Source organism: Lepidochelys kempii, chromosome 4 (assembly GCF_965140285.1).
Source record: "Lepidochelys kempii isolate rLepKem1 chromosome 4, rLepKem1.hap1, whole genome shotgun sequence".
NCBI classification, from domain to species: Eukaryota; Metazoa; Chordata; order Testudines; family Cheloniidae; genus Lepidochelys; species Lepidochelys kempii.
Window position 1 is genome coordinate 90,559,522 of NC_136383.1, and position 12,842 is coordinate 90,572,363.

The window sequence follows — 12,842 nt, forward strand, 5'->3', positions numbered from 1 at the left end:
CCTGTTTCTTAGTATTATTAAAACAAGTATTAGAATTCTCTAAGAATGTATTTAGTGTTTAGATTTTATTGGATGCTTCTGAGTTCTACATGCATTAATCTCACTTATAACATCTGTATCCCATACTGTAAAGCAAAATTTGAACAGTTACATTGTGAGCTCCTGTGACTCTGTAAATCACCAGACAGGAGAGAGACATTAATTAGCATGAAGGGCTGATCTTCAAGAGAAGATGTTACACCTCCCCAAAAGGAAAGTTCCCTCAATATCATACAATCTATTGTGGGACACTGCAACTGGAATTTCCCTACATACCATCAACAAGAGGACAAAAGACTTTTGTTGTCCTGCTGTCCTCCCTGTGAAGATGAGTAATGCAAGTGGACTCCTTCCATCAGCTGAGTTTGCAGCTCAGAGGATATGAGAAGAAGAGAATAAAACCCCTAACAAGAAGTAACTGATTATCTATATGCTGCTTGGACTCTGGGATGGCCAAGTGTTTCCAGGTATAAGCAAGAGAGCCTCAGCTGCTGAGCCTGGGTTAGCCCTAAAGGACATATAGAGCCTGCTTATTATAGAAGCTTCTATTACTTTTTGAAACTTAAGACTGTAACTCATTTGTGTATATATGTTTACCTGCTTTAACTTGTAAATAACTCTCTTGTTTCCTTTTCCTATTTCAGAAATTTTTATATAGTCATTATAGGATTGGTTACAAGCACTGTCTTTGGTGTGATATCTAAGGTGCAATTGACCTGGTGTAAGTGCCTGGTCCTTTGGGACTGGGAGTAACCTGAATATTGCTGTGATTCTTGGTGTAAGGGAACATCTATCACAAAGGTATGCCCCCCTAGATGTTGAGCTAGATCAGAGTTTCCAAAGGGACTGTCTGAGACTCCTTGTTAAGGCTGTTATAGTGTCTGAGGAGTTCACCTGATAACTGGTTGGTGAAATCTAAGCTGACAGCCTGAGACCCACTGTCAGCCCCAGGCAGCTGGTGGTTCGATTAATATGGAAAGCCAGATAATAGAGGCTCAGTTAAATGGGGTTCTACTGTACTATTCCTATTTTACAGATGGGGAACTAAGGCATAGAGACCAAGACACTGATCCTGTGTGATTGAAGTCAATGGAAACTGCCATTTACTTCAATAGGCATAGAATCAGGGCCCAACTGACTTGTCCAAGATCATACAGGAAGTCTTTAGTGAAGCAGGGGATTGAACCTGTGATCTACTGCATCCAAAATGAACACTAGCCACTGGACTATCCTTCCTCCCCCCTTTTTTCCCCCTCTGCAATGTTGATATTTGGCATACACAGTATCTGGAAACACACAAAATCAATTTTAAAGAGTGAACATTTGTGTGCGTTGGAAGCAGTCTTAACTGGCATCCTGAGAACAACTAGTCCCAAACTTGTAGCTGTTGTATGTGAAAGTGAACCCACAGAAAGCAACAATAATAAAAGTCAGACTGAGTCCTGGACTACTCACCCGTGCAAAATCAAATGCATATCTATAAATTAGCTTAAAATTTGTAGGCTCATTTAATAAGGATCTCAAGTAATCCAAGGAATTTCTCAGTTTCTCTGTTGCATCACATCTACAAAAAAGAGAAGCTATTTATAATCCAATACTAGATTTTCATCTGAACTTTTAGAAAAAGATATCCCAAATATACTTAGCTTTGTTTTCATTCCCCCACCTCTATATGCATCCTCCATGAAAGTTAAATACACATCAGTGGGCTTATCTACACAAGAACATTGCACGAGTTTAACCTAAGGTGTGAATGGAAACTGATTTATTTAAACTGGTGCAAACCCCTGTATGGACATTCTTATTTTGGTTTAAGAGTAGGAGTTTTTTTAAGTTTAATTTGATTGGGAGCAGGTTTAAGTTAAACCTAAGTAAGCCACTCAAATTGAAGTAAAAGCATCTACACAGGATTTGCACCAATATAAAAACTGATTTAAGTTACACCACTGCAATTTTCCTCTCCTTACAAGGCTTTGACTACTATCACAACATTGCAGTTATTTGACAGTTATTTATAGACAAAATCTATCCTGAAACACAGTGTGGCTTGAGAGCCGAAAAGTCTATTATTGATATGATCTTCTCACTGAAACAACTACAAGAGAAATGCAGAGGGAAAAAAAGGCCCCTTTACAAAGCCTTCATCAATCTCACAAAGGCTTTTGACTTTGTCAGTAGAAGCAGACTATTTGTGCTTCTAGAAAAGGTTGGATGTCCCCACCCCCAAGCTCTTAACCATGATTCACTTCTTCCATGAAAACATGTATGGCACAGTCCAATACGATGGCTTATTCTCCGAGACTTTCCAAATTCATAGTGGGGTCAAGCAAGGTTGTGTATTTGCCCAAACTCTGTTTGGGAATCATCTTCTCCTTGCTACTGAAACAAGCTTTGGGCTTCCCAACTGAGGGAATCTACTTGCACACAAGATCTGATGGAAAGCTGTTTAATCTTGAAAGACTCAGATCAAAAACCAAGACTCTGGAGGTCCTCATCCAACACCTCCTCTTCACTGACGATGCAGCAATGACCACCCACCCAGAAGCCTATCTCCAAAACCTCATGAACAGTTTTTCCAAAGCTGCCAAGACTTTGGGCTTACCATAAGCCTAAAAAGAATAACATAATGTGCCAAGGAGTTGAAGAAGCACACTCCATCAAGATCAACAACTATGAACTTGAAGCGATGAACAAGTTCATGTACCTGGGGTCCACTATTGCAGTCAACAGTTCACTTGAAACGGAACTCAACATCATCCGCATTGGAAAAGCCACCACAACAACATCTAGACTTGAGCAAGACAGTAAACTGACAGAATACACAAAGACAGAGACATATCTGTGTGTATTGCGCATGTGTTATCAGCACACTATTGTATGGGAGTGAGGCATGGACCTTACATTCTCATCAGGAAAAGAGGCTCGAAAGTTTTCATGTGAATTGCCTTCATTGAATCTTTGGAATCTCCTGGAGGGACAGAGTCACCAACACTGAGGTACTCAAACAAACCAGCATATCCAGCATGCAAACACTCCTCACATACAGACACCTCCACTGGCTTGGGCATGTGTGCTAAATGAATGATGAGCACATCCCAAACATCATCCTCTAAGGTGAACTGGCATCTGGAAAAAGACCCAAAGGACGCCCACAATTGTGTTTCAAGGATGTGTGCAAGCAAGACCTCAAAGAAATGGACACTGATGTGGATACCTGGGAAGATCACACTAAGGACTGCAGCTTTTGGAAACAAGATCTTAACAAAGGTCTCACAGTTACGAGATGAAGCAGTCCGGCTTAGCAAAGGAGAAAAGAGCTCGCAGAAGGCAGAGCCCAAAGGATCAAAATATCACCTTTAAATGTGACAGATGCATCAGTGATTGTCTCTCAAGTGGGTCTCTTCAGCCACTGCTGCCATAAAACCAATTGAGTAAATTCTTTACCTCCCTGGGGCACATATGCATGGTCTCATGAGACCGAAGAAGCCTATTGCTACTGATGTGTTAAACCCTGCATGCTATAAAAAGCCTGGCAATGTGGCCTAACAAATCCACATTGATTCTGAAACTTTGGGGCTTGAACAGACTAGTCTACTCTAAAATGACAGAGACATATCTGGGGTGTGGGATAGACCAGACTTGCCAAGAGGAGCCCCAAGAGGAAAAAAGCCTGGGGAGGAAGCTTGGCTGGAGGGTTTCCTACAGAAGTGCGTTTGGAAGTAGGTATTGTAAGGAACCAAGAATGCCAAGGAGTGACTGAGAATCCTTGCAATTAAACTGCATGTGGGAATAATTTGTGCGAACAGACTAGAACCCAGAACAGTCACTATGTTTGAGATACGGCGTTGTATGAATAAAGCAACTTCAAGGAGAGGTGATTTTGGTTAAGACTTGAAAAGTTTGAAGTCTGATCTGGAGTGGGGTGAGGCAAAAGAGCACCTGATTACAGATGACTTGTTCCTTCAGTCTGGAACATATTAACCCCCCTTCTTCACATGAGCATTTTGCCCAATGTGCAGACATTTTAAGCCATGAGTATTTAGTCAGCAAAGTATGCACAGCATAACTGCAAGAACACATTGGCTTAAAGATGTCTGCAGTTGAGCCATACTTGCTGTAGACAGTCGAGAATAAACATTTATGTCTAGCTCTCCAGAGCAGAGTCTTTGACTTTCTGCACTAATCCAACACGTCTTTTTGGACAAAAAATTATTTGACATTATTACATTTACCACAGCAAATTAGGACTTATAACCTTTTAAAAGGCACTTACTGCAGCGATGTCATTCCTTTTAACCATTCTTGCAATGTGAAATAACCCATGTTTTGTGCATCCAATTTCCAAGCTAGAACAAGCATAACTACCTATTTAAAAAGGAGACAATATTAAGATGAAGGGGGACAACAGATTTCTTGAACAGTTATTACTAGACCGCTTGCCAAATCTTTTTATTCAGTTTAGAGGAAGAACCATTCAAATATGAGTGAAACAGGCAGGATGTTGAAACTCCTACTACTGAAAAATTAAAATAATGTTTTTTTAAGTTCTACAAATTGAGTACACTGCTCATTTATTCAGAAACACTTCTGTATTAAATTACTCTTTCTATCCTACCTTTCAATTTGTTAAGTCTATGTATAAAGCCCATCAAACTACATCAGGGTGCCCAACACAGTGCCCACGGGCGCAATGGCACCCACTGGGGCAGCTGTTCTTGCCCACAGGACACTGCGCCGCCAAAATGCTACCGCCAAGCGCGGCCACAGGAGAACCGCCCGACGAAATGCCGCCGAGAAGCGTTGCCGTTTCTCAGCGGCATTTTGGCGGCGAAGTTTCTTTCTGCTGCCGCTTCTTGGTGGCATTTCGGCAGCGGGGTGTTTGGCGCCCGCCACAGTCTTTTGGGAATAGGAATGTGCTATTTCCACAGAAAGGTTGAGGACCACTGAACTATATCTTTAAACTTTGGAGCAGGAACTGCCTGAACAGCATGTAGCATGACTGGGCCCTAAAGGGTACGACAACACTGCTATAAAAAACAAGTGCTGAGTCTCAGAGCCCAGGTCAGCTGGCTTGGGCTGCGGGGCTATAAAACTGCAGTGTAAATGTTCAGGCTTAGGCAGCCCAGGCTCTATGATCCTCCCATCTAGTGAGGTCTCAGAGCTCAGTCTCCAGCCCGATCCCCAAAGTCTATACTGCAACTTTATAGCCCGGCATCCCGAGCCAGCTGATCTGGGCCGGCCGAGGCAGTGTCACAGGTCTTTTATCGTAGTGCAGACATATCCTAAAATTCTGCTGTAATACAAACAGCAATGACTATTTACATAAAGAGTGGTCCAACTCTTGACTCCAACTTTAAAGTAATTTAAGGTGATTGAAACCCTCCTTTACCTAGCTGTAGGTAGGATTTATTACAGCATAAAGGCTCTCCTGTGAATATAAAGTTTGTCAGTTACTATGGTTGTTCAAGAGAGCACTGCCTCTGTATATCTCACTTGTGGATTGTGCCTCCCAAGTGTTGCAAAACTTCAGAAAGCTTATTAAACACTACAGCTGTTGGCTCAACCCAATGGCCTCACACATGAAACATTTGGAGCTAAAGGCTATAAAAGGGCCACGTGGCCCCAACTGCCTCAATTCCTTCCACTTAATCCGAGGGTCCCATGAGGGAAGAGCTCTGAGGAACAGGGGATAGTGTGCTGGTAGCACAACTATGCAGAGCCAACATCCTCAAAAACCATAGTTACTGCTAATCTACTATTTTTCTTTAAGGTGGTCACTGCTTACTCCCACTTGGGGGAGTATAACATGCAGCACAGTCCACAGGAACATGGGCTGGTAAATTCTAATTAAACAAAGATTGCAGAATTGTTCTTCTACAACCTGCATGAAATCTAGAAATCAAATCTAGAGAGAAGTGTCAAGTAAATGTCTAAATGAAAAGCCAGCTTGCAGTCCTACAGATTTTCAAAATGGAAATATTTCAAGGCTGCAGCTGCTGCTGCCTTAGCACTAAGAACTTCAGGTACGGTCACCCTAAGTAGCATATAACAAATCTGAGTACACAGTCTAATCTGTTTAGGATATGCCTGTCCTTTGAGCTAAGGTATTTAGCCCCTCCTGCCGCCTGCAGGACCCAGCTACATTCTAATTTTAGTACACAAGCTCTATCAGAACTAACACAGGTATGTCTCTTTGAGCTGAAATTGAGACCTTCCAGCCTGAAGCGTAGGCATACCCATAGATGCCGAGTGAAAATGAAACTCTCTAGAATAAATGTCAAAAGATCCAAAAAACATAGACTAATTCTAAATAGCTTAGTCCTATCCAAACAAAAACTCAAGACCTTTTTGAGATCTCTGGTATGAAGCTTAGATTCCCCCAGGTGAGAAAGAAGGTTTGGGGGAAAAAATACCAGGAGATTTAATTCAGGAACTCAGACACCACTTTTGAGATACATTTGGGATAAAGTGCAGGACAACTGTCCCTGGGAAACAGAGTGAAAGGAAGATCAGCCATTAAAGCCTGCAACCTAGTCAATCACTTATCTTGCAGCTATTAATGCAGTTAAAAACTCTGTTGCTAATTACAATTACAATAATAATTTTCCCAAGAGCTCAAAAGTTGAGTCTCACCATGAACCACAAGGGTTTAGTGAGTTATTAAGAACATAAGAATGGCCATACTCGGTCAGATCAAAGGTCCATCCAGCCCAGTATTCTGTCTACCAACAGTGGCCAATGCCAGGTGCCCCAGAGGGAGTGAACCTTACAGGTAATGATCAAGTGATCTCTCTCCTGCCATCCAGCTCCACCCTCTGACAAACAGAGGCTAGGGACACCATTCCTTACCCATCCTGGCTAATAGCCATTAATGGACTTAACCTCCATGAATTTATCCAGTTCTCTTTTAAACCCTGTTTTAGTCTTAGCCTTCACAACATCCTCAGGCAAAGAGTTACACAGGTTGACTGTGCGCTGTGTGAAGAAGAACTTCCTTTTATTTATTTTAAATCTGCTGCCATTAATTTCATTTGGTGGACCCTAGTTCTTATATTATGGGAACAAGTAAATAACCTTTCCTAATTCACTTTCTCCACACCACTCATGATTTTACATACCTCTATCATATCCCCCCTTAGTCTCCTCTTTTCCAAGATGAGAAGTCCTAGCTTCTTTAATTTCTCCTCATATGGGACCCATTCCAAATGCCTAAACATTTTAGTTGCCCTTTTCTAATGCCAGTATATCCTTTTTGAGATGAGACCACATCTGTACGCAGTATTCAAGATGTGGGCATACCATGGATTTATATAAGGGCAGTAAGATACTCTCCATCTTATTCTCTGTCCCTTTTTTTAATGATTCCTAACATCCTGTTTGCTTTTTTGACTGCCGCTGCACACTGCGTGGACGTCTTCAGAGAACTATCCACGATGACTCCAAGATCTTTTTCCTGATTAGCTGCAGCTAAATTAGCCCCCATCATATTGTATGTATAGTTGGGATTATTTTTTCCAATGTGCATGACTTTACATTTATCCACATTAAATTTCATCCACATTAAATTTCATTTGCCATTTTGTTGCCCAATCACTTAGTTTTGTGAGATCTTTTCGAAGTTCTTCATAGTCTGCTTTGGTCTTAACTATCTTGAGCAGCTTAGTATCATCTGCAAACTTTGCCACCTCACTGTTTACCCCTTTCTCCAGATCATTTATTAATAAGCTGAACAGGATAGGTCCTAGGAGTGACCTTTGGGGAACACCACTAGTGACCCCTCTCCATTCTGAAAATTTACCATTTATTCCTACCCTTTGTTCTCTGTCTTTTAACCAGTTCTCAATCCATGAAATGATCTTCCCTCTTATCCCATGACAACTTAATTTATATAAGAGCCTTTGATGAGAGACCTTGTCAAAGGCTTTCTGGAAATCTAAGTACACAATGTCCACTGGATCCCCCTTGTCCACATGTTTGTTGACCCCTTCAAAGAACTCTAGTAGATTAGTAAGACATGATTTCCCTTTACAGAAACCATGTTGACTTTCACCCAACAATTTATGTTGTTCTATTTGTCTGACAATTCTATTCTTTACTATTGTTTCAACTAATTTGCCTGGTACTGACGTTAGACTTACTGGTCTGTAATTGCCGGGATTGCCTCTAGAGCCCTTTTTAAATATTGGTGTTACATTAGCTATCTTCCAGTCATTGGGTACAGAAGCTGATTTAAAGGACAGGTTACAAACCGTAATTAACAGTTCCGCAATTTCACATTTTAGTTCTTTCAGAACTCTTGGGTGAATGCCATCTGCTCCCAGTGACTTGATACTGTTAAGTTTCTCAATTAATTCCAAAACCTCCTCTAGTGATACTTCAAACTGTGACAATTCCTCAGATTTGTCACCTACAAAAGACAGCTCAGGTTTGGGAATCTCCCTAACATCCTCAGCCGTGAAGATTGAAGCAAAGAATTCATTTAGTTTCTCCACAATGACTTTATCATCTTTAAGTGCTCCTTTTGTATCTCAATCATCCAGGGGCCTCACTGGCTGTTTAGCAGGCTTCCTGTTTCTGATGTACTTAGAAAGCATTTTGTTATTACCTTTTGAGTTTTTGGCGAGCTGTTCTTCAAACTCCTCGTTGGCTTTTCTTATTACATTTTTACACTTAATTTGGCAGTCTAACACTACACTACAAAATTGAGTTGTGTCTTGTATTTCACACAAATCTCTTATAATTTTGTACTAATTTTATCTAGCCAGATTTAATACTTTAAAAATCCCATGAAAGACAAGTCAAGAAACCAGCCTTTCCTGTTTTCTTGTACATGACAGGTGTATTATGTATGAATTTTAAAAGGTCTTTTCTAATTCACAAGACATTCCTGACTGTAAGAGACACATGTTTTCTGTATCTCTTGTGTTTCAAAATCAGGTGGATGAGATTAGCAAATTTTCAAACAGGACAATATTTTCCCCCTCAGAAATATGAAACAAACATATGAGCCCAATAATGTGCATACCCACTTCATTTCTAAATTAAAACTCTAGGATTGTTTCAATTAAAATAAACACTAACTTTTTGGAAGGTTTGGGCTTTCAGAGTTTAATTTACCCGTTTTCAGTGAAGGCAAGTGATTTTAAGGTGTGCCAAAGCAACAAAATAAACCTGCCTGGTTTTTGCTTCTCCATTTAACAACGGTTTCTTCAATTTTCCATTTCAAAATTTTTCAAACTTGGATGATAAAAGACTAAGAGATACAAGCCAGGTTCGTGTTCACTTTGGTGGCTTAAGGATATTTTGGGAAAATCATAAACTTACATTTTCTGGTTCAACTCCGATATCTTCACAAAATTTCTCCATGCCTTCAGGACCTACAACATCATCAGTTCCTGCAATCAAATGACATTTCACAATATTGTTGTTTAAATTAAAATTCACTGCAAGCACACCACTGCTGTAAAAGAGAAGTATTCATGCAACGTAAGCTGAACTTCCGTAGGATTCAGTTTTCTTTTTGATGCATACAAATATTTACCCTTTACAAGAAGATATTAAACTATGATAAAAGTTTACACCTCTGGTAAGGCATAAGAAGAGAGAAAGAAAATATGAGCACTATCCTTCATTTCTTTTTTAACTTGTACCACGGTACCCAGTAATTACAGCAACTGTGAAAAGTGAATAGATTCATAGATATTAAGGTCAGAAGGGACCATTATGATCATCTAGCCTGACATCCTGCACAATGCAGGCCACAGAATTTCAGCCACCCACTCCTGCAATAAACCTCTCACCTATGTCTGAGCTACTGAAGTCCTCAAATCATGGTTTAAAGACTTCAAGGTGCAGAGAATCCTCCAACAAGTGACCCATGTCCCATGCTACAGAAGAAGGTGAAAAACCCCCAGGGCCTCTGCCAATCTGCCCTGGAGAAAAATTCCTTCCTGACCCCAATTATGGAGATCAGCTGAACCCTGAGCATGTGGGCAAGATTCATCAGCCAGATACCCAGGAAAGAATTCTCTGTAGTAACTCAGATCCCACCCCATTGAACATCCCATCACAGGCCATTGGGCCTATTTACCATGAATATTTAAAGATCAATTAATTGCCAAAATCATGTTATCCCATCATACCATCTCCTCCATAAACTTATCGAGTTTAATCTTGAAGCCAGATCGGTCTTTTACCCCCACTGCTTCCCTAGGAAGGCTGTTCCAGAACTTCACTCCTCTGATGGTTAGAAACCTTCGTCTAATTTCAAGTCTAAACTTCCCGATGGCCAGTTTATATACATTTGTTCTTGTGTCCACACTGGTACTGAGCTTAAATAATTCTTCTCCCTCTCTGGTATTTATCCCTCTGATAAATATATTTATAGAGAGCGATCATTTATCCCTTCAGCCTTCTTTTGGTTAGGCTAAACAAGCCACGCTCCTTGAGTCTCCTTTCATAAGACAGGTTTTCCATTCCTCCGATCATCCTAGTAGCCCTTCTCTGTACCTGTTCCAGTTTGAATTCATCCTTCTTAAACATGGGAGACCAGACCTGCACACAGTATTCCAGATGAGGTCTCACCACTGCCTTGTATAACAGTACTAATCCTTATCCCTACCGGAAATACCTCACCTGATGCATCGCAAGACTGCATTAGCTTATTTCACGGCTATATCACATTGGCTGCTCATAGTCATCCTGTGGTCAACCAATACTCCAAGGTCCTTCTCCTCCTCCGTTACTTCTAATTGATGCATCCCCAGCTTATAACTAAAATTCTTGTTATTAATCCCTAAATGCATGACCTTACACTTCTCACTATTACTATTACTCCAGTTTACAAGGTCATCCAGATCCTCCTGTATGATATCCCGGTCTTTCTCTAAATTGGCAATACCTCCCAGCTTTGTATCATCCGCAAACTTTATTAGCACGCTCCCACTTGTTGTGCCGAGGTCAGTAATAAAAAGATTAAATAAGATTGGTCCCAAAACCGATCCCTGAGGAACTCCACTGGTAACCTCCCTCCAGCCTGACAGTTCACCTTTTAGTATGACCCGCTGTAGTCTCCCCTTTAACCAATTCCTTATCTACCTTTCATTTTTCATAGTGATCCCCATCTTTTCCAATTTAGCTAATAATTCCCCATGTCGCACCGTATCAAACGCCTTACTGAAATCTAGGTAAATTAGATCCACTGCATTTCCTTTGTCTAAAAAATCTGTTACCCTCTCAAAGAAGGAGATCAGGTTGGTTTGGCATGGTCTACCTTCTGTAAAAACATGTTGTATTTTGTCCCATTTACCATTGACCTCAATGTCCTTAACTACTTTCTCCTTCAAAATTTTTTCCAAGACCTTGCATACTACAGATGTCAAACTAACAGGCCTGTAGTTACCCGGATCACTTTTTTTCCCTTTCTTAAAAATAGGAACTATGTTAGCAATTCTCCAGTCACTTGGTACAACCCCTGAGTTTACAGATTCATTAAAAATTCTTGCTAATGGGCTTGCAATTTCATGTGCCAATTCCTTTAATATTCTTGGATGAAGTTTATCTGGGCCCCCCCGATTTAGTCCCATTAAGCTGTTCAAGTTTCACTTCTACCTCAGATATGGTAATATCTACCTCCATATCCTACCATTATCCCTAAGCTCCTCATTAGCCTCATTAAAGACTGAGGCAAAGTATTTGTTTAGATATTGGGCCATGCCTAGATTATCCTTAACCTCCACTCCACCCTCAGTGTTTAGCGGTCCCACTTCTTTTTCTTTGTTTTCTTCTCATTTATATGGCTATAGAACTTTTTACTATTGGTTTTAATTCCCTTTGCAAGGTCCAACTCTACTTGACTTTTAGCCTCTCTCACTTTATCCCTACATGTTCTGACTTCAGTAAGGTAACTTTCCTTGCTAATCCCTCCCATCTTCCACACCCTGTATGCTTTCTGTTTTTTCTTAATCACCTCTCTGAGACGCTTGCTCATCCAGCTTGGTCTACAACTCCTGCCTTTGAATTTTTTCCCCTTTCTTGGGATGCAGGCTTCTGATAGCTTCTGCAGCTTTGACTTGAAGTAATCCCAGGCCTCCTCTGCCTTTAGATCCATAAATTCTTCAGTCCAATCCACTTCCCTAATTAATTTCCTTAATTTTTGAAAGTCAGCCCTTTTGAAATCAAAAACCCTAGTCGCAGATTTATTTTTGTTTATCCTTCCGTTCAGTTTGAACTGAACTAGCTCATGATCACTTGAACCAAGATTATCCCCTACAACCATTTCTTCTATGAGTGTCTCACTGCTCACCAAAACCAAATCTAAAATGGCATCCCCTCTTGTTGGTTCAGCAACTACTTGGTGAAGGAATCCATCAGCTATTACATCTAGGAAAATCTGAGCCCTATTATTATTACTAGCACTTGTCCTCCAGTCTATATCTAGGAAGTTAAAGTCTCCTGTGATCACACAATTCCCATTAGTATTTACTTCATTAAAAACATTAAAGAGGGCTCTATCCATATCCAAATTAGATCGCGAGAGTCTATAGCACACTCTAAGCACTATCACAGGGGAGGCTCTAGTAGTTTTCTTCCCCAATGTGATTTTTGCCCAGACCAACTCTGTCTTATCCATTCCATCAATAAGGAAGGTACTGCAGGACAAAGACTTCTGAAACTGGCTCAGTACCGAAGTGCTGCTATACTGGGTGAACTGAACACAGTGGTTACTGGAACTTACTAAAGGCTCAAGCCAGGAAAGAAATTTGTTTTAAAGTTATCTTAATAGTAAACAGACAAGAAATCTT

At 40.6% G+C, this 12,842-nt stretch overlaps 1 protein-coding gene across 9 annotated transcripts in view; it reads right to left on the reverse strand.

Annotated features, from left to right (window-relative positions):
* DCUN1D4 (defective in cullin neddylation 1 domain containing 4) overlaps window positions 1-12,842 on the reverse strand; it is a 73,494-nt gene that overhangs the window by 5,505 nt on the left and 55,147 nt on the right. For all 9 annotated transcript variants that reach the window (XM_073342079.2, XM_073342076.2, XM_073342082.2 and 6 more), the window contains 3 exons: window positions 9,364-9,434; window positions 4,313-4,404; window positions 1,495-1,603 (listed from right to left, as the gene is read on the reverse strand). In XM_073342079.2, coding sequence (XP_073198180.1) covers window positions 1,495-1,603; window positions 4,313-4,404; window positions 9,364-9,434 — 272 coding nt within the window. The remainder of the gene's footprint in view (window positions 1-1,494; window positions 1,604-4,312; window positions 4,405-9,363; window positions 9,435-12,842) is intronic.